General features: G+C 43.7%; 1 protein-coding gene across 1 annotated transcript; it reads right to left on the reverse strand.

The window, feature by feature from the left end:
* Positions 1-62: 62 nt before the first annotated feature.
* On the reverse strand, positions 63-24,637 carry LOC129812875 (protein lin-52 homolog). The gene is made up of 6 exons (XM_055864822.1): positions 23,667-24,637; positions 21,618-21,692; positions 21,476-21,513; positions 21,314-21,380; positions 21,141-21,224; positions 63-1,150 (listed from the first exon to the last, which is right to left on the reverse strand). The coding sequence occupies exons 1-6, from the start codon at positions 23,683-23,685 to the stop codon at positions 1,095-1,097; spliced, it is 339 nt and encodes a 112-aa protein (XP_055720797.1). The 5' UTR covers positions 23,686-24,637; the 3' UTR covers positions 63-1,094.
* Between the last annotated feature and the right edge of the window lie 165 nt (positions 24,638-24,802).

Raw genomic sequence — 24,802 nt, forward strand, 5'->3', positions numbered from 1 at the left:
GGCATGAAGTTATTGCCCTAATTAAAAGTTCGATTCCACCCAAAAAACTGTTGCATCATGGAACCAGTTTCTGAAGTGAATTTAATTGTATCCTAAACCATTGACAGATTAAATTGTATCCAGAGATGCACACTGAGTGTAACGGCTGTCTAATGCCTCCTCCTCGGATGAGGAGCGTTGAATGTAGACATAATGAATTTATTTGACAAGACGAACACTGACACAAACTACACTTGATAATTAACAAAATAACAAACCAACGACGTAGACTGACCTGAACATAAGAACTTACATATAGACACGAAGAACGCACGAACAGGAAAGACTAGCCAAACGAATGAACAAACGACAGTCCCGTGTGGTGCAACAGACACAGGAACAATCACCCACAAACAAACAGTGAGAACAGCATACCTTAATATGGTTCTCAATCAGAGGAAACGTCAAACACCTGCCTCTAATTGAGAACCATATCAGGCAGCACATTTAACCCAACATAGAAACACATAACATAGAATGCCCACCCCAACTCACGCCCTGAGTAAACACATACAAAAACAAGGAAAACAGGTCAGGAACGTGACACTGAGGGTAATTACCAATTAGTTTGATTACAAGGACAATTAATAAACATGTTATAGCCTAAAAGAGGGAGCAATGTATAATTAAAAAAAAAGAATTACACAATATTCTTTGACAAATTGCATTTAAAAAAAAAATTATGTTCCAAATAGCAAAATAATAAATACAGAATATACACATTTAAAAACAGTCCTACGAGCTAGCTAAACAGGAAAGTAATTCACCATTTCAAATCATTCTAAAAGTAAATGGAACTGCCTTTGAGGACAAAAGAAATGTACAGGTCAGGGGGTCAAAAGTGTTGCAGCCCTTTGACTCGAGCGGAACTCCGCAGTGAGTGAATTTAGCCCCAGTGTCAATATTCAAATTCAGGGACTTGATGGTGGTAGTAGTAGTATGAGTGTATACATAAAGGCATAGGTCTGATTCCTCTTCTGTCTCAAATCAGTCATCTGGGTGTTGTATTACTCTCTGTGCAGACACATCCTGTGTAAAGAGCAGTCCTGGGGTCTTCACTTTTTGGGTCTCTCCAGGATGTTCAGGAACTTTCCCCTGGTCATCTCCCTGGCTGGAGAATGAACAAATGATACGATGTAAATATCAACTGTACATTTCAGAAATCAAACATTTTTGAGCACCTCTTACTCAAGGCTGCTTGAGGTAACCTACCAAAAAACAATTGATTAGTTGAAAGTATTTCCACTGAATTCTGTATAGTAAACTTCTGGGTACACTACAACCTACAGTGGCAAGAAAAAGTATGCGAACATTTTGGAAATAAACTCAGCAAAAAAAGAAATGTCCTCTCACTGTCAACTGCATTTATTTTCAGCAAACTTAACATGTGTAAATATTTGTATGAACATAACAAGATTCAACAACTGAGACATAAACCGAATAAGTTCCACAGACATGTGACTAAAAGAAATGTAATATTGTGTCCTTGAACAAAGGGGGGTCAAACTCAAAAGTAACAGTATCTGGTGTGGCCACCAGCTGCATTCAGTACGGCAGTGCATCTCCTCATGGACTACACCAGACTTGCCAGTTCTTACTGTGAGATGTTACCCCACTGTTCCACCAAGGCACCTGCAAGTTCCCAGACATTTCTGTGGTGGATGGCCCTAGCACTCACCCTCCGATCCAACAGGTCCCAGACGTGCTCAATGGGATTGAGATCTGGGCTCTTCGCTGGCCATGGCAGAACACTGACATCCCTGCCTTGCAGGAAATCACGCACAGAACGAGCAGTATGGCTAGTGGCATTGTCATGCTGGACGGTCATGTCATGATGAGCCTGCAGGAAGGGTACCATATGAGACAGGAGGATGTCTTCCCTGTAATGCACAGCGTTGAGATTGCCTGCAATGACAACAAGCTCAATCCGATGATGCTGTGACACACCGCACCAGACCCTCCACCTCCAAATCGATCCTGCTCCAGAGTACAGGCCTCGGTGTAACGCTCATTCCATCAACGATAAATGCGAATCCGACCATCACCCCTGGTGAGACAAAACCGCGATTCGTCAGTGAAAGACCACTTTTTTCCAGTCCTGTCTGGTCCAGCAACGGTGGGTTTGTGCCCATAGGCAGCGTTGTTCCCGGTGATGTCTGGTGAGGACCTGCCTTACAACAGACCTACAAGCCCTCAGTCCAGCCTCTCTCAGCCTATTGCGGACAGTCTGAGCAGGAGGGATTGTACGTTCCTGGTGTAACTCGGGCAGTTGTTGTTGCCATCCTGTACCTATCCCACAGGTGTGCTGTTCGGATGTACCGATCCTGTGCAGGTGTTGTTACACGTGGTCTGCCACTGCGAGGACAACCATCTGTCCATCCTGTCTCCCTGTAGCGCTGTCTTAGGCGTCTCACAGTACGGACATTGCAATTTATTGCCCTGGCCACATCTGCAGTCCTCATGCCTCCTTGCAGCATGCCTAAGCCACTTTCACGCAGATGAGCAGGGATCCTGGGCATCTTTTTTCCCAGAGTCAGTAGAAAGGCCTCTTTAGTGTCCTAAGTTTTCATAACTGTGACCTTAATTGCCTACCATCTGTAAGCTGTTAGTGTCTTAACGACCGTTCCAGAGGTGCATGTTCATTAATTGTTTATGGTTCATTGAACAAGCATGGGAAACAGTGTTTAAACCCTTTACAATGAAGATCTGTGAAGTTATTTGGATTTTTACGAATTATCTTTGAAAGACAGGGTCCTGAAAAAGGGACGTTTCATTTTTAGCTGAGTTTACCTGGATTTCTGCATAAATTGGTCATAAAATTTAATCTGATCTTCATCTAGGTCACAACAATAGACAAACACAGTCTGCTTAAACTAATAACAATTATACGTTTTGATGTCTTTATTGAATACACCGTGTAAACATTCACAGTGCAGGGTGGAAAAGGGATGTGAACCCTTGGACTTAATAAATGGTTGACCCTCCTTTGGCAGCAATAACATCCACCAAACGTTTTCTGTAGTTCCGGATCAGACCTGCACAACGGTCAGGAGGAGTTTTGGATCATTCCTCTTTACAAAACTGTTTCAGTTCAGCAATATTCTTGGGATGTCTGGTGTGAATTGCTCTTGAGGTCATGCCACAACATCTCAATCGGGTTGAGGTCAGGACTCTGACTGGGCCATTCCAGAAGGCGTATTTTCTTCTGTTGGAGCTATTCTGTTGTTGATTTACTTCTGTGTTTTGGGTTGTTGTCCTGTTGCATCACCCAAGTTCTGTTGAGCTCCAATTGGCGGACAGATAGCCTAACATTCTCCAGCAAAATGTCTTGATAAACTTGGGAATTAATTTTTCCGTCGATGATAGCAAGCTGTCCAGGCCCTGAGGCAGCAAAGCAGCCCCAAACCATGATGCTCCCTCCGCAATACTTTACAGTTGAGATGAGGTATTGATGTTGGTGTGCTGTGCCTTTTTTTCTCCACACATAGTGTTGTGTGTTCCTTCCAAACAACTCAACTGTAGTTTCATCTTTCCACAGAATATTTTGCCAGTAGCGCTGTGGAACATCCAGGTGCACTTTTTCAAACTTCAGACTTGCAGCAATATTTTTTGGGGGACAGCAGTGGCTTCTTCTGTGGTGTCCTCCCATGAACACCATTCTTGTTTAGTGTTTTACGTATCAAAGACTTGTCAACAGAGATGTTAGCATGTTCCAGAGATTTCTGGAAGTCTTTAGCTGACACTCTAGGATTCTTAACCTCATTGAGCATTCTGCGCTGTGCTCTTGCAGTCATCTTTGCAGAACGACCACTCCTAGGGAGAGTAGCAACAGTGCTGAACTTTCTCCATTTATAGACAATTTGTCATACTGTGGACTGATGCACATCAGGGCTTTTAGAGATACTTTTATAACCCTTTCCAGCTTTATGCAAGTCATCAATTCTTAAGCTTAGGTCTACCAAGATCTCTTTTGTTCGAGGCATGGTTCACATCAGGCAATGCTTCTTGTGTATAACAAACTCATATTTTGTGAGTGTTTTTTATAGGGCAAGGCAGCTCTAACCAACATCTCCAATCTTATCTCATTGACTGGACTCCAGGTTAGCTGACTCCTGACTCCAATTAGCTTTTGGAGAAGTCATTAGCCTAGGGGTTTACATACTTTTTCCAACCTACACTGTGAATGTTTAAATGATGCATTCAATATAGACAAGAAAAATACAATAGTTTGTGTGTTATTAGTTCAAGCACACTATGTTTGTCTATTATTGTGACTTAGATGAAGATCAGATCAAATTTGATGACCAATTTATGCAGATATCCAGGTAATTCCAAAGGGTTCACATGATTTTTCTTGCCACTGTATGCTGTCAAAACTTATGCTTCAACCATGGATTTAGACTAAAACAAGCTACAGCACTCCATCACCCAGTCCTCCACTTCAGAGCAGAATCACTTATTAATGCAAAGCATGCATTTCATTTGTGAAACATCTAACGGGGAGGTAATTTATACAAACATCTGTTCATGGAAAACAACATAAGACGCAAACTAGCTACTAAAGAGACACACACCCCTTGTGATTGCCTTATCAAGGCAGTCAGATACATGTATTCAAGCATCTCAGTATGTGCATGTATAACTGTGTTAAAGAAAAATATGGGGGGAGTGAAAGGGGGATGTTGTCTGAGAGATACAGTTCTCTGGAACGCAAACTAATCGATCCACAACTTTCCATAGTGCCTTATGTCTAAGAGACTATGGCCATAACCACATTTCTTCTCACTGACTGCCTTTACTATACACTTAGCTACCACTGAATGACCGTCGTAAGAACCAAAGACACTGATCAGATAGCACTCACAACATAAACCATAAAGGTTAGCTAGGAAAGCCCATGAAAATGGGAGATGTGCTGTACAATGAAGAGCACTTGGTGGGGGTCTACAAAACAAGCTCTGCACAATAGTTCTGGATCTGTGCCAACCCCATTGCGCGACAACAGATTGGCCCCAACTGAACGCCTTGTCACCTTGCTTCTATCTGGTAAGGAGCGTATTCCAGAAGGTTTTCAGTCAACAACAGCCAGGTTGTCACAAGGGAAGCTACAGGGATGTTCCTCCAGCATCAGTGCCAGCCTGGAGAGGCCTCATCCAGGTCCAGTAATTACACTTTGTTCCTGATAATAAGAGGAGCAGGCTCTTAGCATCAGTACAGAAAACACCAGCTTCATACAGTTGCTAAGCATACTCACCAGGACACGAAGAGCATTACAGGCCACACTGACAATCACAGAAAGTAAATTCCTATTTCAAGGGGGAAGCGGGCCTTCCTTCTTGTATATTTTTGGAAAAACATGCATACAAATACACATGAGTGTGCGTGTGTCTGACTGTCCCAAGCCTTCCCACCCACACAGAAGGTTTACAGTTGTACAATTGTCTCTCTCTGCTTGTTGAACCAGACACCAGAGCTGATGAGCTGCCTAGGTGTTTGTTGGGCTGTGAAAAGCGGTGAAGAAGTTAGCGGAGCCACGGCGGCTAATGAAAAAGCAGGGTGAATTGTAATTTAGATGAGCCGCCCTCCCTGGAATGATAATGCCCCGGCTGGGCACGGGCCGCTTCACCTTGAGGCGTCCATCATCAGGTTCAACATGATGCTAATTGGATTGGGATTGATTAATTTTGCGTGGTGCTGCGGTCTCTTCGAATAACACTAAACAAAATAATTAGTGCCCCCGGACAGACCGACATACAGGGTCTTAGATGGAATGAAACCATCAGAATCACGTGGGATGTAATGAATTAAGATGACATAAAACTACTGGTGCACAGATATCATTTCCCTATTAGGAGGAGTTGGGTTTAGTGAGCCAAAGGCTATCACAACAGTGCTCTATATATCTAGTTAGACCTATACTCAATCTTGGAGCATGGAGAAAGAGAGATCTACATGTTAAATAGAGAAGATAGTTACAAGAGCATAATTAAATGTCTGCTTTGACCTTGTATTTGATGATTTGATACTAAATAAAAAGACAAGACTGTAGATAAAACTATAACCTAAAATGATAGCATTATCGCTGTATCGCGTTCACAAATAAAAATGGCATTCTTTCCAAACTTCATGCTGATGGAGACAGGACCTTTAGAGAATCCTATTGAGTCATTGGTCTCCTAATCCCAGGGTTGTCTTTCTGATCTCTCTGCTAAGAGCTCGTTAAATGGACCACTGGTTTCTGGAGAGGCCTGTTAAATGGGACAGACTGGTGTCTCTCTCCCTCCGTATCTCTCCATCCCCCAACAATAAAGCAGAGCAGCCTGGTCTGTGGCTGTGCCCCCCCCCCCCCCCAGAGACCCCCTCCATCAGGACTCACCCCTCTGAGCCACTCATTAATTAGAGTTCCGTTTAGCCTCCCCCTCTGTCTGTCAGATAGAAACTCATACGATTTGCATTGTAAGAGAAAGATTAAAAGTGGGAAGAGAAAGGACCAGCAATCCAGCCCCCCTCAGGCAACTGGACTCACACACACAGACTGAAAGACACCCACATAGATCTCTGTCAATGAGGATGTCTGCCTCGTGCACACAACAGTCCAGCACCCCCCCACCTCAGAGCACACACAGATGTGAGTGCACATGCCCACACATACATGTTGTTACAGGCCAGGAGTGATCAATACTGATTAGAGGGAGTGAGAGATGTGTTTAGTTGATTAGAAAGGTCAATCCCTAATTCTGTACTATGTTAATCAGCGACTTGTTACAGCTGCCATTATACTAAATGACACCTTTGGCTTATGGATTGTGAGGGCCTTGTCTTCACCCTGTTGATTAGTTGCTCTCTAATTATCATTGAGCCCTGGCTGGTCTGGGGATGATATCACAACCTGATGTATACAGGAAAATACAAGTACACAATGTCCCCCTCAACCAGATGAATATCCAAAACTGAATACAATATTCGTCCACCGGCACTTCTCAAAATGGTCCTCTCAAAATGTAAATATATAGCCTAAATGTGTGACATCACCTTCCTACCGTTTGGAGTGAGTGATCTGGGTGTCAGTCACATCATCTCGTCTCCCCCTGCGCCCCCTCCCCTGTGTGGAATGGTAGTAATCATGGTGAGGCCGCTTCACCACTCCAGGCACACGCCAGAGGAGCCAGCCAGACCCCTGTTAGCCCCAGAGACAGATGACCACCTGGGTTAACTGGTGTCCCAGCCTCCAGCCCTGACTGCCCCAATTCACTTTCATTAAGAGTCAAGCATACTAATCTGACCCCCACTGCCCATCTTCAAGTGCCACTCAGCTATTACTGTCTGTAAGCTTTATTTAATGGATTTAACATCCATTCTCACTGCCCACTTCCCCAGGGACCGGAGGCACAGAGGAGATGACCCCCCCCCCCACACACCCCTCCTTCTGCCATCAAACATTCACCCCCCCCCCCCCCCCCCATATAACCCCCCGCCTCGCAACACATACACCTGACGCTCATGTTTGTGTTCAAAATTCAATTACCCACTTATTGATACTTCACAGGGATATTTAAGATGCAGACACGACCAGTGATTTCCCAGGGGAGCCACTGGTTCCTCTTTATGTCCCAACTGAGAGAGCGCTCCTCTCCTCCCCCCTCTTCTCTCCCTCCAATGTCTTCCTGCCTGCTGCTGTGTGCACTGACACACACACACACACACACACAAATAAACATCTACACCGCCTCACCCCTGCCAGAGCCTATCCCTGCTCAAGAGGTGTCCTTATTAATAGGCAATCAGTCAAAATTCATTCATTAAAAAGCCTAAAAGGTTTTACACCGCCAAAATGATTAGCTGGGAAAGAAAAAAATCCAATGAATTCTTAATGCATTTATGGAAATGAGGTGTCATTTCCGATCTGATCAGGGAGGCGGAAGGCAGGCAGGGCTGAGGAACAGGCGGTGTGTGCAGCTCTCCCTCTACCATGATACACACATAATACTGATACAGAAGACACAGCTCCACTGCTACTGGGTGATCAGTTGACTTGTTTAGACAATCTTGATGAACCTCAATTATGATTGTTTGTACGATTCAGCACCAACTGTTGCTTCATGCTTCAACAGCTACACTAAACCAACAGTCAGGAACCAATTCTGCGATAACCATGCAACACTGGTTTGAGGATTCTGAAATAACTTGATGCATATTTGGCTGAACAAACAAGCTTTTCGGGGACAATTTTCTCATACCACAATATTTCCCCCAAAACATGCATCTCAAATCAAAAAACGAGTTCCAACACATTATAATAATTTGATACAGAAAACCGATCAACACATACACAGCATCGTTTATGTCCTATTTCAGTTTCCCTTCATGCCAATCCTAACAACTCTCTGGCGGGTGGGAGCTGCCATTCGTCTCCACTATGAGCCCATAAAGCAGGCCGGTGCAGAGAGAAGAGGAGGACAGAGGAGGAGGGTCCCCTGTTCCTCATTCAGAGGCTGTCAGGGAGCAGCACTTCATAACGGCCCGCTCCGCGGTCACTCAGGTCGCCCTGGATGGATTGATGGAAGCACATTAGCACCGTGGGCCAGTGTGAATGCAATCATATTCAGCTGCACAGGCCTGTTTATAGGCAGGAGATTGATGTTGGGGAGGAGAGGAGGCTGTGAATGCTGGGCCATTAAGAGCTGTCTGCGCTGACCTTCAGCCTCACCTCCACATAGACAGGGATGTAGGTGTCATCCTGGTTCTACTGTGGTGGTGGCACAGTGGAGTACATGCCAGGCAATACTGAGCAGGACTGGTCTTGACTGGCATTCCTTTGTATCAAACCAAACCTGGACGATCATGACAGCCTCATTCTATTTCCAACAATAAATCCATTGCAGTGAATAATCAGGAGGCTCAGTCGGTACAGTTCTTTTCATAATCTAACTGAAGAATTATTATTATTATTTTTATTTTTTTTAAATACTATCACTACACTTAATGGTCTCTGCGTAGGGCTCATTTGCAGTGATACAAAGGGCTGCCTTTGCAGTGATACAAAGGTATCACTGCATTACCAACGAGCCAAGGCCCAGTCAGTCAGGCAGTCAGTCAGTCAGTGCTGGTGGTGATCAGTGAAACCTACAAGTGTGTTAGAGCAGCAGCCTGAGACATGTCCCTCAGGACCACTCTCCTTTCAATTACCTCCAATAACATCACTTATCACAGTAGTCAGTGCTCCCCTAGGACCCAGGGCCTGATGCCGGGCTCAGCGGCCCACGACAGGGGCATTCATCACAGGGTGGGGAAGCACCTGGGGTCTGGGGAGGAGGCACGCGCCAGGCCCCGCTGGGACCCACCCGGGCAGCGTCACACAGCCATGGGGAGGTGGAGCCCCCTCCCCAGGGGACAGCCTGCCACACACTTATACTAACACATAGGCATATATAAATACACATCTACACAAAGTGTTGTCCCACATGCCTTCTAGTCTTGGGGTCTATGATCTACAGGCATACTCTGCCTCAATCTCCAAACGTTACATGTTGTCATTTCACATTACATTAGGCCCGTCTTCATATTTTTATGTTTTAGTCATTTTTTTGGTAATTTATTCTGAATGGCATCTATAACATTGCCATGGTAGTGTTCCAAGTCCTCCTGAAGGGCTAGGTGAAATCAGTGTCCTCTAGGTGAGAGGTGTCTACCTCTGGCCAGTCCCCTTCCTCCTCGGGCCGCAGGGCGGGGTGGTGGTGTGTTTTCACTGGCTGATTGTGCTCTTCCCATTAAACAGCCCACAGTTCAATGGGCCACATGTTTAAGGGGGATAGTAAATCCTGTCCCCTGCCTTCATGCTCTCTCTCTCTCTCAGGCGGCTTGTTTACGGGGCACTGAAGAGCGCACAAACATGATGAAAAAGTAGCTGAGATTTACAAGGCCTCCCCTGACAGCGGGAAAAGGAGAAAATTAAACCAGAGCACATTAAAGAGGCTCCAGTACAAGCTGCTCTGAGACCGATAATAACCATCATTGTGTTGCGTCATCCCGAGGTACATGACATGGTTGCAAAAACAACGTCCCTTCCTTTATGGCAGATAACAGCTTTATAAGAACCAGCTACAACACGTTCTTGACTAATAAATACGTGGTATGGTAGACAACATGAAGCATTGAATTAAAGATCATTAACAGACCAGTGCATGCTCAGGCCTTGAGTCAAGCTGATCTGAAAAATGTGAGGGACATCAGATAGCTTCATTTGGCCATAAATGCCTGTAAATGAAGATTATCGCGTTTAGGTGAGATTGGTCCCACAGACCCTGGATCAGACTGTATGATCAGCCTGTTTCATTCTGTATTTAGCAGCAATAATATGCTAAAATGTGTGTGGTAGACAGAGGATCCTGACCTGTAAATATGAGCCTGAAATAAGCAGATAACACATTTCATCTATGCTGAAGTCAATTACACTAATCTGAGCTTTCATAATGCCTGCTACATAATATGTGGGACATTCGATAGAGCAGTGTCATCCACACCAAGTCTACATGCATTTTGAGGCAATTCATCGTCATTCAAGCTGTCAAGTCATGCTCTATATCTTGGTGGCAATGTTTTGACGTGGCTTGCCTCCTTGATCTACTCAAAAGTTGCCATTAAATAAAAATATATTTCTAATTTTTATGAGCGAGCGGGGCAAAGCACAGACAAATCATGTTTGGCATAATCCTCTCCAGAATGAGCCTACTTTAATCATCCTGTCTTTATGGAATTTTACAAATCAGCGTGGCACTCGCTGTGGAGCGGGACGTATCAGCCCTATACCAACTCTGCATAGCAACATGCTATACATCTCTCGGGATCGCAAAAGAGGCAGAGGGGTCTTGGTCCCCATCGTACAATATTACAGTTTCTGTTTTAAGCATTGTATGGAGGCTAAATCCACTCCAGATTTAAGGGAGGACTCTCATCACAAAGCATATACATAAATCTGATTGTCAGGGAGTGCGTTACTCTACAACAAGAGCGCAAAACAATTGAATAGGAGAGTGCAGTCAACATTAAAAGCATGCAGTGTGTCAGAATTTAACAATACTGTTATTTTGGAAACAACCATATAATTTTGAGAGGAAACATTTCAGTCTGTATCAAATCGCTCTTTCTGTGTTTGTGCATGGTGAGCTTTGTCCACAATAAGCCAAGTACCCATCTTCCTCTTAGGAAAAATAGGAGCACTTAGCTATATCTCTCTAATCCACATGTTAAGGATTAGGACAACAGATGCAGAAAATATGTCAGACCACATTTCGCATCCATCACATGCTTCAATCGTTGTGTTACGCTTATGTGAGACCTTCCCCCACTTCACAAGGCTTCTAAATGCACTCTCGAAATGCTGTTGTTTTACGCTGAATTACCAAACCATAATCAACACAACGAAAATAATAAATTCATACGTGCAGTGCTCTAACTGTTTTATACACCCGATTAGACAACAAGCCTTATACAGTACCAGTCAAAATGTGACACCTTCTCATTAAAGGGTTTTTCTTTATTTTTACTATTTTCTACATTGTAGAAAAACAGTGAAGACATCAAAACTATGAAATCATGTAAATCACATTTTATTGGTCACATACACATGGTTAGCAAATGTTAATGCAAGTATAGCGAAATGCTTGTGCTTCTGGTTCTGACCATACAGTAATATCTAACAATTTCACAACAACTACCTTATACACACAATGAGTAATGTAGGGTATGTAAACATATAAAGTGGCATTGTTTAAAGTGTCTAGTGATACATTTATTACATCCAATTTTTTTATTATTAAAGTGGCTAGAGGTGAGTCAGTATGTTGGCAGCAGCCACTCAATGTTAGTGATGGCTGTTTAACAGTCTGATGGCCTTGAGATAGAAGCTGTTTAAAGTCTCGGTCTCAGCTTTGATGCTCCTGTACTGACCTCGCCTTCTGGATGATAGCGGGGTGAACAGGCAGTGGCTCGGCTCGGGTGGTTGTTGTCCTTGATGATCTTTTTGGCCTTCCTGTGAAATCGGGTGGTGTAGGTGTCCTGGAGGGCAGATAGCTTGCCCCCGGTGATGCGTTGTGCAGACCTCACTACCCTCTAGAGAGCCTCATGGTTGTGGGCGGAGCAGTTGCCGTACCAGGCGGTGATACAGCCGGACAGGATGCTCTCGATTGTACATCTGTAAAAGTTTGTGAGGGTTTTTGGTGACAAGCCAAATTTCTTCAGCCTCGCCTTCTTCACCACGCTGTCTGTTTGGGTGAACATTTTCAGTTTGTCCTTGACGTGTATGCAGAGGAACTTAAAACTTTGCACCTTCTCCACTACTGTCCGATCGATGTGGAGAGGGGGCTGCTCCCTCTGCTGTTTCCTGAAGTCCACAATCATCTCCTTTGTTTTGTTGACATTGAGTGTGAGGTTATTTTCCTGACACCACACTCCGAGGGCCCTCACCTCCTCCCTGCAGGCCGTCTCGTCGTTGTTGGTAATCAAGACTACCACTGCAGTGTCGTCTGCAAACTTGATGATTGAGTTGGAGGCGTGCATGGCCACGCAGTCATGGGTGAACAGGGAGTACAGGAGAGGGCTGAGAACGCACCCTTGTGGGGCCCCAGTGTTGGGAATCAGCGGGGTGGAGATGTTGTTTCCTACCTTCACCATCTGGGGGCGGCCCGTAAGGAAGTCCAGGGTCTCGAGCTTAATGACGAGTTTGGAGGGTACTATGATGTTAAATGCTGAGCTGTAGTCGATGAACAGCATTCTTACATAGGCATTCCTCTTGTCCAGATGGGTTTAGGGCAGTGTGCAGTGTGATTGCGATTGCGTCGTCTGTGGACCTATTGGGGCGGTAAGCAAATTGGAGTCGGTCTAGGGTGTCATGTAGGGTGGAGGTGATATGGTCCTTGACTAGTCTCTCAAAGCACTTCATGATGACGGAAGTGAGTGCGACAAGGCGATAGCTAAGGTAACTGAGCTAAATTACTTTCTTGGGAACAGGAACAATGGTGGCCCTCTTGAAGCATGTGGGAACAGCAGACTGGGATAAGGATTGATTGAATATGTCCGTAAACACACCAGCCAGCTGGTCTGCGCATGCTCTGAGGACGCGGCTAGGGATGCCGTGTGGGCCGGCAGCCTTGCGAGGGTTGACACGTTTAAATGTTTTGCTCACGTTGGCTGCAGTGAAGGAGAGCCCGCAGGTTTTTGTAGCGGGCCGTGTCGGTGGCACTGTATTGTCCTCAAAGCGAGCAAAGAAGTTGTTTAGTTTGTCTGGGAGCAAGACATCGTGGTCCGCGACGGGGCTGGTTTTCTTTTTGTACTCCGTGATTGACTGTAGACCCTGCCACATACAGTGGGGCAAAAAAGTATTTAGTCAGGCACCAATTGTGCAAGTTCTCCCACTTAAAAAGATGTGAGGCCTGTAATTTCATCATAGGTACACTTCAACTATGACAGACAAAATGAGAAAAAAAAATCCAGAAAATCACATTGTAGGATTTTTTATGAATTTATTTGCAAATTATGGTGGAAAATAAGTATTTGGTCAATAACAAAAGTTTATCTCAATACTTTGTTATATACCCTTTGTTGGCAATGACAGAGGTCAAACGTTTTCACACACTGTTGCTGGTATTTTGGCCCATTCCTTCATGCAGATCTCCTCTAGAGCAGTGATGTTTTGGGGCTGTTGCTGGGCAACACGGACTTTCAACTCCCTCCAAAGATTTTCTATGGGGTTGAGATCTGGAGACTGGCTAGGCCACTCCAGGACCTTGAAATGCTTCTTACGAAGCCACTCCTTCATTGCCCGGGCGGTGTGTTTGGGATCATTGTCATGCTGAAAGACCCAGCCACGTTTCATCTTCAATGCCCTTGCTGATGGAAGGAGGTTTTCACTCAAAATCTCACGATACATGGCCCCATTCATTCTTTCCTTTACACAGATCAGTCGTCCTGGTCCCTTTGCAGAAAAACAGCCCCAAAGCATGATGTTTCAACCCCCATGCTTCACAGTAGGTATGGTGTTCTTTGGATGCAACTCAGCATTCTTTGTCCTCCAAACACAACGAGTTGAGTTTTTACCAAAAAGTTCTATTTTGGTTTCATCTGACCATATGACATTCTCCCAATCTTCTTCTGGATCATCCAAATGCTCTCTAGCAAACTTCAGACGGGCCTGGACATGTACTGGCTTAAGCAGGGGGACACGTCTGGCACTGCAGGATTTGAGTCCCTGGCGGCGTAGTGTGTTACTGATGGTAGGCTTTGTTACTTTGGTCCCAGCTCTCTGCAGGTCATTCACTAGGTCCCCCCGTGTGGTTCTGGGATTTTTGCTCACCGTTCTTGTGATCATTTTGACCCCACGGGGTGAGATCTTGCGTGGAGCCCCAGATTGAGGGAGATTATCAGTGGTCTTGTATGTCTTCCATTTCCTAATAATTGCTCCCACAGTTGATTTCTTCAAACCAAGCTGCTTACCTATTGCAGATTCAGTCTTCCCAGCCTGGTGCAGGTCTACAATTTTGTTTCTGGTGTTCTTTGACAGCTCTCTGGTCTTGGCCATAGTGGAGTTTGGAGTGTGACTGAGGTTGTGGACAGGTGTCTTTTATAGTGATAACAAGTTCAAACAGGTGCCATTAATACAGGTAACGAGTGGAGGACAGAGGAGCCTCTTAAAGAAGAAGTTACAGGTCTGTGAGAGCCAGAAATCTTGCTTGTTTGTAGGCGACCAAATACTTATTTTCCACCATAATTTGCAAATAAATTCATTAAAAATCCTACAATGGGATTTTCTGGATTTTATTTTCTCATTTTGTCTGTCATAGTTGAAGTGTACCTATGATGAAAATTACAGGCCTCTCATCTTTTTAAGTGGGAGAACTTGCACAATTGGTGGCTGACTAAATACTTTTTTGCCCCACTGTACCTCTCGTGTCTGAGCCGTTGAATTGTGACTCTATTTTGTCTCTATACTGACGCTTAGCTTGTTTGATTGCTTTGCGGAGGGAATAACTACACTGTTTGTATTTGATCATGTTTCCGGTCGCCTTGCCCTGATTAAAAGCAGTGGTTCGAGCTTTCAGTTTTGCGAGAATGCTGCCATCAATCCACGGTTTGTGTTTGGGGAAGGTTTTAATAGTCGCTGTGGGTACAACATCACCGATGCAGTTGCTAATAAACTCACTCACCGAGTCAGCGTATTCATTAATGTTATTGTCCGACGCTATGCGGAACATATCCCAGTCCACGTGATCGAAGCAATCTTGAAGCGTGGAATCCGATTGGTCGGACCAGCATTTAACAGACCTGAGCACGGCCGTTACCTGTTTTAGTTTCTGTCTAAAGGCTGGGAGCAACAAAATGGAGTCGTGGTCAGATTTTCCAAAAGGAGGGCGGGGGAGGGCTTGTATGCGTCGCGGAAGTTAGAATAACAATGATCCAGTGTTTTGCCAGCCCGGGTCATGCATTAGATATGCTGATAGAATTTAGGGAGCCTTGTTTTCAGATTAGCCTTGTTAAAATCCCCAGCTACAATAAATGCAGCCTCAGGATATGTGGTTTCCAGTTTACATAGAGTCCAATGAAGTTCTTTCAGGGCCGTCGATGTGTCTGCTTGGGGGGGATATACATGACGATGATTATAATCGAAGAGAATTCTCTTGGTAGATAATGCGGTTGGCATTTGATTGTAAGGAATTCTAGGTCAGGTGAACAAAAGGACTTGAGCTCCTGTATGTTGTTATGATCACACCACGTCTCGTTAATCATAAGGCATACACCTCCGCCCTTCTTCTTACCAGAGAGATGTTTGTTTCTGTCGGCGCGATGCGTGAAGAAACCAGGTGGCTGTACCGACTCCGATAGCGTGTCTTGAGTGAGCCATGTTTCCGTGAAACAAAGAACGTCACAATCTCTGATGTCTCTCTGGAAGGCAACCCTTGCTCGGATTTCGTCTACCTTGTTGTCAAGAGACTGGACATTGGCGAGTAGTATACTCGGGAGCGGTGGGCGGTGTGCCTGTCTACGGAGCCTGACCAGAAGACCGCTCCGTCTACGGCGCCGTTGTTTTGGGTCGCCGGCTGGGATCTGATCCATTGTCCTGGGTGGTGGACCAAACAGAGGATAAGCTTCGGGAAAGTCGTATTCCTGGTCGTAATGTTGGGGAGCTGACGTTGCTCTTATATCCAATAGTTCCTCCTGGCTGTATGTAATAAAACTTAAGATTTCCTGGGGTAACAATGTAAGAAATAATACATAAAAAAACAAAATACTGCATAGTTTCCTGAGAAGGCGAAGCGAGGCGGCCATCTCTGTCGGCGCCGGAAGCGAACCAAAAAAGTGTTAAACATATCTAAATATATGTAATATATACAGATTTGCACACTCTTGGCATTCTCTCAACCAGCTTCATGAGGTAGTCACCTGGAATGCATTTCAATTAAAAGGTGTGCCTTGTTAAAAGTTAATTTGTGGAATTAATTTCTATCTTAATACATTTGAGACAATCAGTTGTGTTGTGACAAGGTAGCCCTATTTGGTAAAAGTCCACATTACGGCAAGAACAGCTCAAATAAGCAGAGAGAAATGACAGTCCATTATTACTTTAACTTCTTTGGGCTGCAAGCCCGAAGCCGGGCACAATATGACAACAGCCACTTCAAGTGCAGGGCGCGAAATTCAAAATATATTTTTTAGAAATATTTAACTTTCACACATTAACAAGTCCAATACAGCATATGAAAGATAAACATCTTGTGAATCCAGCCAACCTGTCCGATTTTTAAAATGTTTTACAGCGAAAACACCACATATATTTATGTTAGCTCACCACCAAATACAAAAAAGGACAGACATTTTTCACAGCACAGGTAGCATGCACAAAGCCAACCTAACTAACCAAGAACCAACCAAACTAACCAAGAAACAACTTCATCAGATGACAGTCTTATAACATGTTATACAATAAATCTATGTTTTGTTCGAAAAATGTGCATATTTGAGGTATAAATCAGTTTTACATTGCAGCTACAATCACTGCTACCGTCACAAATAGGACCGAAGCAGCCAGAGTAATTACAGACACCAACGTCAAATATCTAAATACTCATCATAAAACATTTCTGAAAAATCAATGGTGTATAGCAAATTAAAGACAAACATCTTGTGAATCCAGCCAATATTTCCGATTTTTTAAGTGTTTTACAGCGAAAACACAATATAGCATTATATTAGCTTACTACAATAGCCTACCACACTACCGCATTCATTCATCAAGGCACGTTAGCGATAGCAATAGGCACGTTAGCGATAGCGAATAAACCAGCAAAAGATATATAATTTTTGACTAACCTTGATAAGCTTCATCAGATGACAGTCCTATAACATCAGGTTATACATACACTTATGTTTTGTTCGAAAATGTGCATATTTAGAGCTGAAATCAGTGGTTATACATTGTGCTAACGTAGCATCTTTTTCCCAGAATGTGCGGATATTTTTATGGCACTCAACTATTCTGACCAAATAACTATACATAAACGTTACTAAAAAATACATGTTGTATAGGAAATGATAGATACACTAGTTCTTAATGCAATCGCCGTGTTAGAATTCGAAAAATAACTTCATTACGACATCCAGCTTAGGTACAGCGAGAGAGTACCCAAAATCTGGGCGCAAACGACTATTTCACATGTTCGACAGATATATGAAATAGCATCATAAAAATGGGTCCTACTTGTGACGATCTTTCATCAGAATGTTGTACAAGGGGTCCTTTGTCGGGAACAATCGTTGTTTGGATTTAGAATGTCCTCTTCTCCAGTCAATTAGCACGGAAAGCTAGCAAAGTGGTGCGAAGCTCTCCTTCCTGAACAAAGGCACACAACGCAACACGCCTAACGCCCGAAAAAATTTCAATAATATAATAAAACTATATTGAAAAAACATACTTTACGATGATATTGTCACATGTATCAAATAAAATCAAAGCCGAAGATATTAGTCGTCTATAACGACAGCTGTACAGAAGGCAAAACCAGGTCCCTTCACGCGCTCTCCAGAAAACAGGAAACTGGTGACACGTCATACAAAGAGCTTTTGTTCGACCCCAGATCAAGTTAAACACTCCATTTCTTCTCTCACTGCCTGTCGACATCTAGTGGAAGACGTATGAAGTGCATGTATACTGATACCTGCCTATAAATGTCCTTGACATTTATAGGCAGGCCCTAGAACAGAGCATCGATTTCAGATTTTCCACTTCCTGTCAGGAAGTTTGCTGCAAAATGAGTTCTGTTTTACTCACAGATATAATTCAAACGGTTTCAGAAACTAGAGAGTGTTTTCTATCCAATAGTAATAATAATATGCATATTGTACGAGCAAGAATTGAGTACGAGGCCGTTTGAAATGGGCACCTTTTATCCGGCTACTCAATACTGCCCCTGCAGCCCAAACAGGTTAAAGACACGAAGGTCAGTCAATCCGGAAAATTTCAAGAACTTTGAAAGTTTCTTAAAGTGCAGTTGCATAAACCATCAAGCGGTATGATGAAACTGTCTCTCATGAGGACCGCGACAGGAAAGGAAGACCCAGAGTTACCTCTGCTGTAGAGGAGAAGTTCATTAGAGTTAACTGCACCTCAGATTGCATCCCAAATAAACGCTGCACAGAGTTCAAGTAACAGACATCTCAACATCAACTGTTCAGAGGAGACTGCGTGAATCTGGCCTTCATGGTCGAATTGCTTCAAAGAAACCATTACTAAAGGTCATGGATAAGAAGAAGAGACTTGCTTGGGCCAAGAAACACAAGTAATGGACATGACCGGTGGAAAGCTGTCCTTTGGTCTGACGAGTCCAGATTTGAGAGACGCTGAGTAGGTGAACGGATGATCTCTGCACGTGTGGTTCCCAACTTGAAGCATGGAGGTGGTGTGATGGTGCTTTGCTGGTGACACTGTAATTTATTTTAAATTCAAGGCACACTTACCAACATGGCTACCACAGCATTCTGCAGCGATACGCCGTTCAATCTGGTTTGCGCTTAGTGGGACTATCATTTGTATTACAACAGGATAATAACCCAACACACCTCCAGGTTGTGTAAGAGTTATTTGACCAAGAAGGAGAGTGATGGAGTGCTGCATCAGATGACCTGGCCTCCAATCACCTGACCTCAAGCCAATTGAGATGGTTTGGGATGAGTTGAACGCAGAGTGAAGGAAAAGCAGCCAACAAGTGCTCAGCAAATGTGGGAACTCGTTCAAGACTGTTGGAAAAGGATTCCAGGTGAAGCTGGTTGAGAGAATGCCAAGACTGTGCAAACCTGTCATCAAGGCAAAGGGTGGCTACTTTGAAGAATCTAAAATATATCTTGATTTGTTTAACTTTTTTGGTTACTACATGATTCCATGTGTGTTATTCCATAGTGTTGATGTCTTCACTATTATTCCCACAATGTAGAAAATAGCAAAAATAAAGAAAAACCCTTTAATGAGTAGGTGTGTTCAAACTTTTGACTGGTACTGTATATAAACTCAGCAAAAAAAGAAACATCCTCTCACTGTCAACTGTGTTGATTTTCAGCAAACTTAACATGTGTAAATATTTGTATGAACATAACAAGATTCAACAACAACATCTGGTGTGGCCACCAGCTGCATTAAGTACTGCAGTGCATCTCCTCCTCATGGACTGCACCAGATTTGCCAGTTCTTGCTGTGAGATGTTACCCCACTCTTCCACCAAGGCACCTGCGAGTTCCCGGACATTTCTGGGGGGGAATGGCCCTAGCCCGCACCCTCCAATCCAACAGGTCCCAGACGTGCTCAATGGGATTGAGACCCGGGCTCTTCCCTGGCCATGGCAGAACACTGACATCCCTGTCTTGCATGAAATCACGCACAGAACGAGCAATATGGCTGGTGGCATTGTCTTGCTGGAGGGTCATGTCAGGATGTGCCTGCAGGAAGGGTATCACATGAGGGAGGAGGATGTCTTCCCTGTAACGCACAGCGTTGAGATTGCCTGCAATGACAACAAGCTCAGTCCGATGATGCTGTGACACACAGCCCCAGACCATGACGGACCCTCCACCTCCAAATCGATCCTGCTCCAGAGTACAGGCATCGGTGTAATGCTCATTCCTTTGACGATAAACGCAAATCCGACCATCACCCCCTGGTTAGACAAAACCGCGCCTCGTCAGTGAAAGAGCACTTTTTGCCAGTCCTGCCTGGTCCAGCGACGGTGAGTTTGTGCCCATAGGTGACGTTGTGTGTTTCTGATGTAACTCGGGCAGTTGTTGCTGCCATCCTGTACCTGTCCCGCAGGTATGATGTTCGGATGTACCGATCCTGTGCAGGTGTTGCTACACGTGGTCTGCCACTGCGAGGACGATCAGCTGTCCATCCTGTAACGCTGTCTTAGGCGTCTCACAGTACGGTCATTGCAATTTATTGCCCTGGCCATATCTGCAGTCCTCATGCCTCCTTGCAGCATGCCTAAGGCATGTTCACGCAGATGAGCAGGGATCCTGGGCATCTTTCTTTTGATGTTTTTCAGAGTCAGTAGAAAGGCCTCTTCAGTGTCCTACATTTTCATAACTGTGACCTTAATTGCTTACCATCTGTAAGCTGTTAGTGTCTTAACGACCGTTCCACAGGTGCATGTTCATTAATTGTTTATGGTTCATTGAACAAGCATGGGAAACAGTGTTAAAACCCTTTACAATGAAGACCTGTGAAGTTATTTGGATTTCTACGAATTATCTTTGAAAGACAGGGTCCTGAAAAAGGGACGTTTCTTTTTTTGCTGAGTTTATATACTCCATTTACAATCTATTGATGTCTTATTCATAATAAAAATATTCAGAAAGATTGGATTAGAAATACATTGAATCTAACTAAGGGGTGTCTGTTGCGTGAAATATAAATGAGTAGAATGACTATCACCATATACTTGAGATGTACCTTGACTGTTCAGACATAAATTAGGCATAAAGCTAGCAGCACCATCTAGAGGTAGTGTACGGAATGACAACCTAGACTAACTGTCGTTCATGTGTGTATTTCTCAGGTAAATACTTACACTCCTCAAGGCCCAGCTGGTAGGCCAAATTCTGTAGCCCTTTGACCTTCTCCATCAGGTTGGCTGTGGTCAGGCTCCCCAGCTCTGTTGGAGGAATACAGTTAGTCAAAACATTGCCTACCTGTGAAAAGACTATGCTCAACAGTGTACCATATGATGCTACTGTACTTTACCTTTTAACATTTCAATGTCCTCACTCTCCAGTTCAGCCATCCATTTGGGCGGAGAATTGGTAATTGGCTGCAATACAAAACATGTAAATAAGATTGTGCATTCTCTCAGCCATGTAGGTCAATTCATTTATCAATGTTATAGATAAAAAAAAAATAGCTCACATTTTTGCATGATGCAGCAAAATCTGCGACTCCTGGCACTGTGTGAGGGATGACAGCATGAAATAGGCAAACCAATCAAAACCAGGAATGAGTAAATTGCAATGATAGGCTACATGTCTTTACGCAGAGAAGACACACTTACATTGCTCTGGCCATAGGTCAGGAGATGCTCTATCCAGCTTCTCAAAACTCAGCAGAGATGATTCAAAATCATCACCTTACAAAGTGGAAATGGAGATTTTAGTCATCATCAACAGATTGAACACTATTAAATATGAAAGTGTGCTGTACAAACTAAGTCGGAGCTTGCTAGCTACATCAACAGGGCTCATCTACAGTACCTAGCTAGTAGTGATTGGATTTGAATTGAAAATGTTATGTTATGAAAGGGGTCATGATCCTTTCTTCTCAATATACAGTGAGTTTGCATGTAGGCTATTGCTTAAGTAACTAACGTTAGCTAGTAGCTACCTAGTACCATAGTTAGACAGCTAGCTAGAAATATAGTTATTGTGAGAAGTTTGACAGTATGGAAGTTATTTTGACTGTATTTCTAACATTAAATAGCTAGCTATCAGTTATTTATCACCCATCCCTTGTTATGTCACAACGCATTAGCTAGCTAGCTAGCTAGCTGGCTACGTTAACATTAGCTCACATTAATTAGTTAGAGCTACTGTTCCTTTGCTGGCCACCTAGCTAGGTCAGTGTCCATTAAAATGCACTTCAATTTATTGTTAAGATGGATAGGCCTAGCTAGCTAATGGTTGACAACCGGCATAGCTACACTACATGGACAAAATGTTTGTATACACTTGCTTGTCGAACATCTCATTCCAATATCATGGGCATTAAAATGGAGTTGGTCCCCACTTTGCTGCTATAACAGCCTCCACTCTTCTGGGAAGGCTTTCCACTAGATGTTGGAACATTGCTGTGGGGACTTGCTTCCATTCAGCCACAAGAGCACTACTGAAGTCGGGCACTGATGTTTGGCGATTAGGCCTGGCTCGCAGTCGGGATTCCAATTCATCCCAAAGGTGCTAGATGGGGTTGAGGTCAGGCTCTGTGGAGGCCAGTCAAGATCTTCCATACCGATCTCGTCAAACCACTTCTGTATGGACTTCGCTTTGTGCACATGGGCATTGTCATGCTAAAAGAGGATAGGGGCATTCCCCAAACTGTTGCCACAAAGTTGGAAGCATAGAATCGTCTAGAATGTCATTGTATGCTGTAGCGTTAAGATTTCCCTTCACTGGAACTAAGGAGCCGAGCCCGAACCATGAAAAACAGCCCCAGACCATTATTCCTCCTCCACCAAACTACACAGTTGGCACTATGCATTCGGGAAGGTAGCGTTCTCCTGGCATCCTTCAAACCCAGATTCATCTGTTGGACTGTCAGATGGTGAAGCGTGATTTATCACTCCAGAGAGTCCTATGGCAGCGAGCTTTACACCACTCCAGCCGACGCTTGGCATTGCACATTGTGATCTTAAGCTTGTGTGTGGCTGCTCAGCCATGGAAACTCATTTCATGGAGCTCCCGATTCTCTTTTTTTTTTTTTACACTCTACGCACTTCAGCGGTCCCGTTCTGTGAACTTGTGTGGCCTACCACTTTGTGGCTGAACCGTTGTTGCTCCTAGTTTATACTTTACAATAACAGCACTTACAGTTGACTGGGGCAGCTATAGCAGTGCAGGGCAGAAACTTGACAAACGGACTTGTTGGAAAGGTGACATCCTATGACGGTGCCACATTGCAAGTCACTGAGCTCTTCAGTGACGCCATTCTGCCAATGTTTGTCTATGGGGATCGCAAGGCCGTGTGCTCGAGTTTATACACCTGTCATCAACGGGTGTGGCTGAAATAGCCGAATCCAGTAATTTGAAGGTTCACATAGTTTTCTATATATAGTGTACCTTACCAAGTAGCTAGCTAGTTAACTGTTAGTTAGCTACTGTAGCTAACGTTAGCTCATGTAAGCTGTCTTGTTATTTTGGTTTGGCAGACAAACACTTGTGAGCAAAGCCTGGTAAAAAAAACGTGATGCAATATTTGTACAAAATATTAACTTTTATCAACTCAGACTGTTTCAGCAAATAGATATAGGAAACATACACGTTTAATTGGCATCTCGCTCTCAAAATGTACATTTACACACCCAACAGGGTAAAGAATTAGAATTTACCTCCATTTGGAGACGCCATCTTCAGATCCACACACGTGATATAATGCAACCAATGGGTTGACGTGTCTGCACCAAGCTGCACTGTAAACTTCTGTCAGCAGGTGGCACATGTATCACAGTGCCACACAAATTGCATCAAATATTCTTATCGATTAATCAGTCTCTAAGAAAAAAGCTTTCCTATCTCCATCTGTGACTGTATGCTCAATTTCTTGAAAAAAAAATCTAGATGAACCTCAGTGATTACATAGCAGTAATATTGATTCTACAAATAGTCAGCCTGTTTCTATCTAGCCCTTGATAACGACTCAGTTCCATTACACATAAGAGTCATTGGACAAAGGCTACTTCTGTACGGGGGATTTTGTCAAGACCCCGACGCTCAAATCTTTACATTAACACGCGACGATTGCAGAACCGTTTTTGAATCATAAGGACCTTATCTTTCATATCAAGAAGAAAAGGGGTTGTGTTCCCAAACGGCCATATCTCCATGTTACAGGACTTGTTTAAGGAAAATAGACTAGACCAGAGGCGACCACCTGTGCTAATTAGCTATCTAAGTTGGTGTCCCCCGAAAACTTGTGTAACTCAGCAGTGTAGTTTCGTCAGACGGAGGCACCCATAGCTGTATCTATCTGTGAAAAACTGCTACAGTATGTGTATCTTTTTTATTTGAAGGATTCTTTCTTGCTGATGAAAGACAAGGTCCAAATGTTTCGAAAGCGATGATAATTAACGTTTCTAAACGTTAAAACACAGCATTGTAGTTCACATGAGCCAGTCGTGGGCAAAGCTAACTGCTGAAAACTGTAGGGAGAAGGCAACATTTCTCAGATTTTGAGAGCTAGTTTCGATTTAGAAAAAATATATGCATGCATGACATTGTGGTCCTTTTCTGTATTTGAGAAGTATGACCGATCATGTCTGTAAACTTGTCACAAATGCAAAAAACTAATTATTAAAATCATACCCACACATGAAATACGATCACACATTGCAAAAAAATATATAGGACACCGCAGGAGAAATAAAAGGCAATGAATATGCACTATATAAAAAGGTTGTTTTGGAGAGTTGTATTGAAAAGTAACAGATTCCTTTGAGAAAGCAAAATGCGGAACGGACAATCATTG

The sequence above is a fragment of the Salvelinus fontinalis genome, chromosome 16 (assembly GCF_029448725.1).
Source record: "Salvelinus fontinalis isolate EN_2023a chromosome 16, ASM2944872v1, whole genome shotgun sequence".
NCBI lineage: Eukaryota > Metazoa > Chordata > Actinopteri > Salmoniformes > Salmonidae > Salvelinus > Salvelinus fontinalis.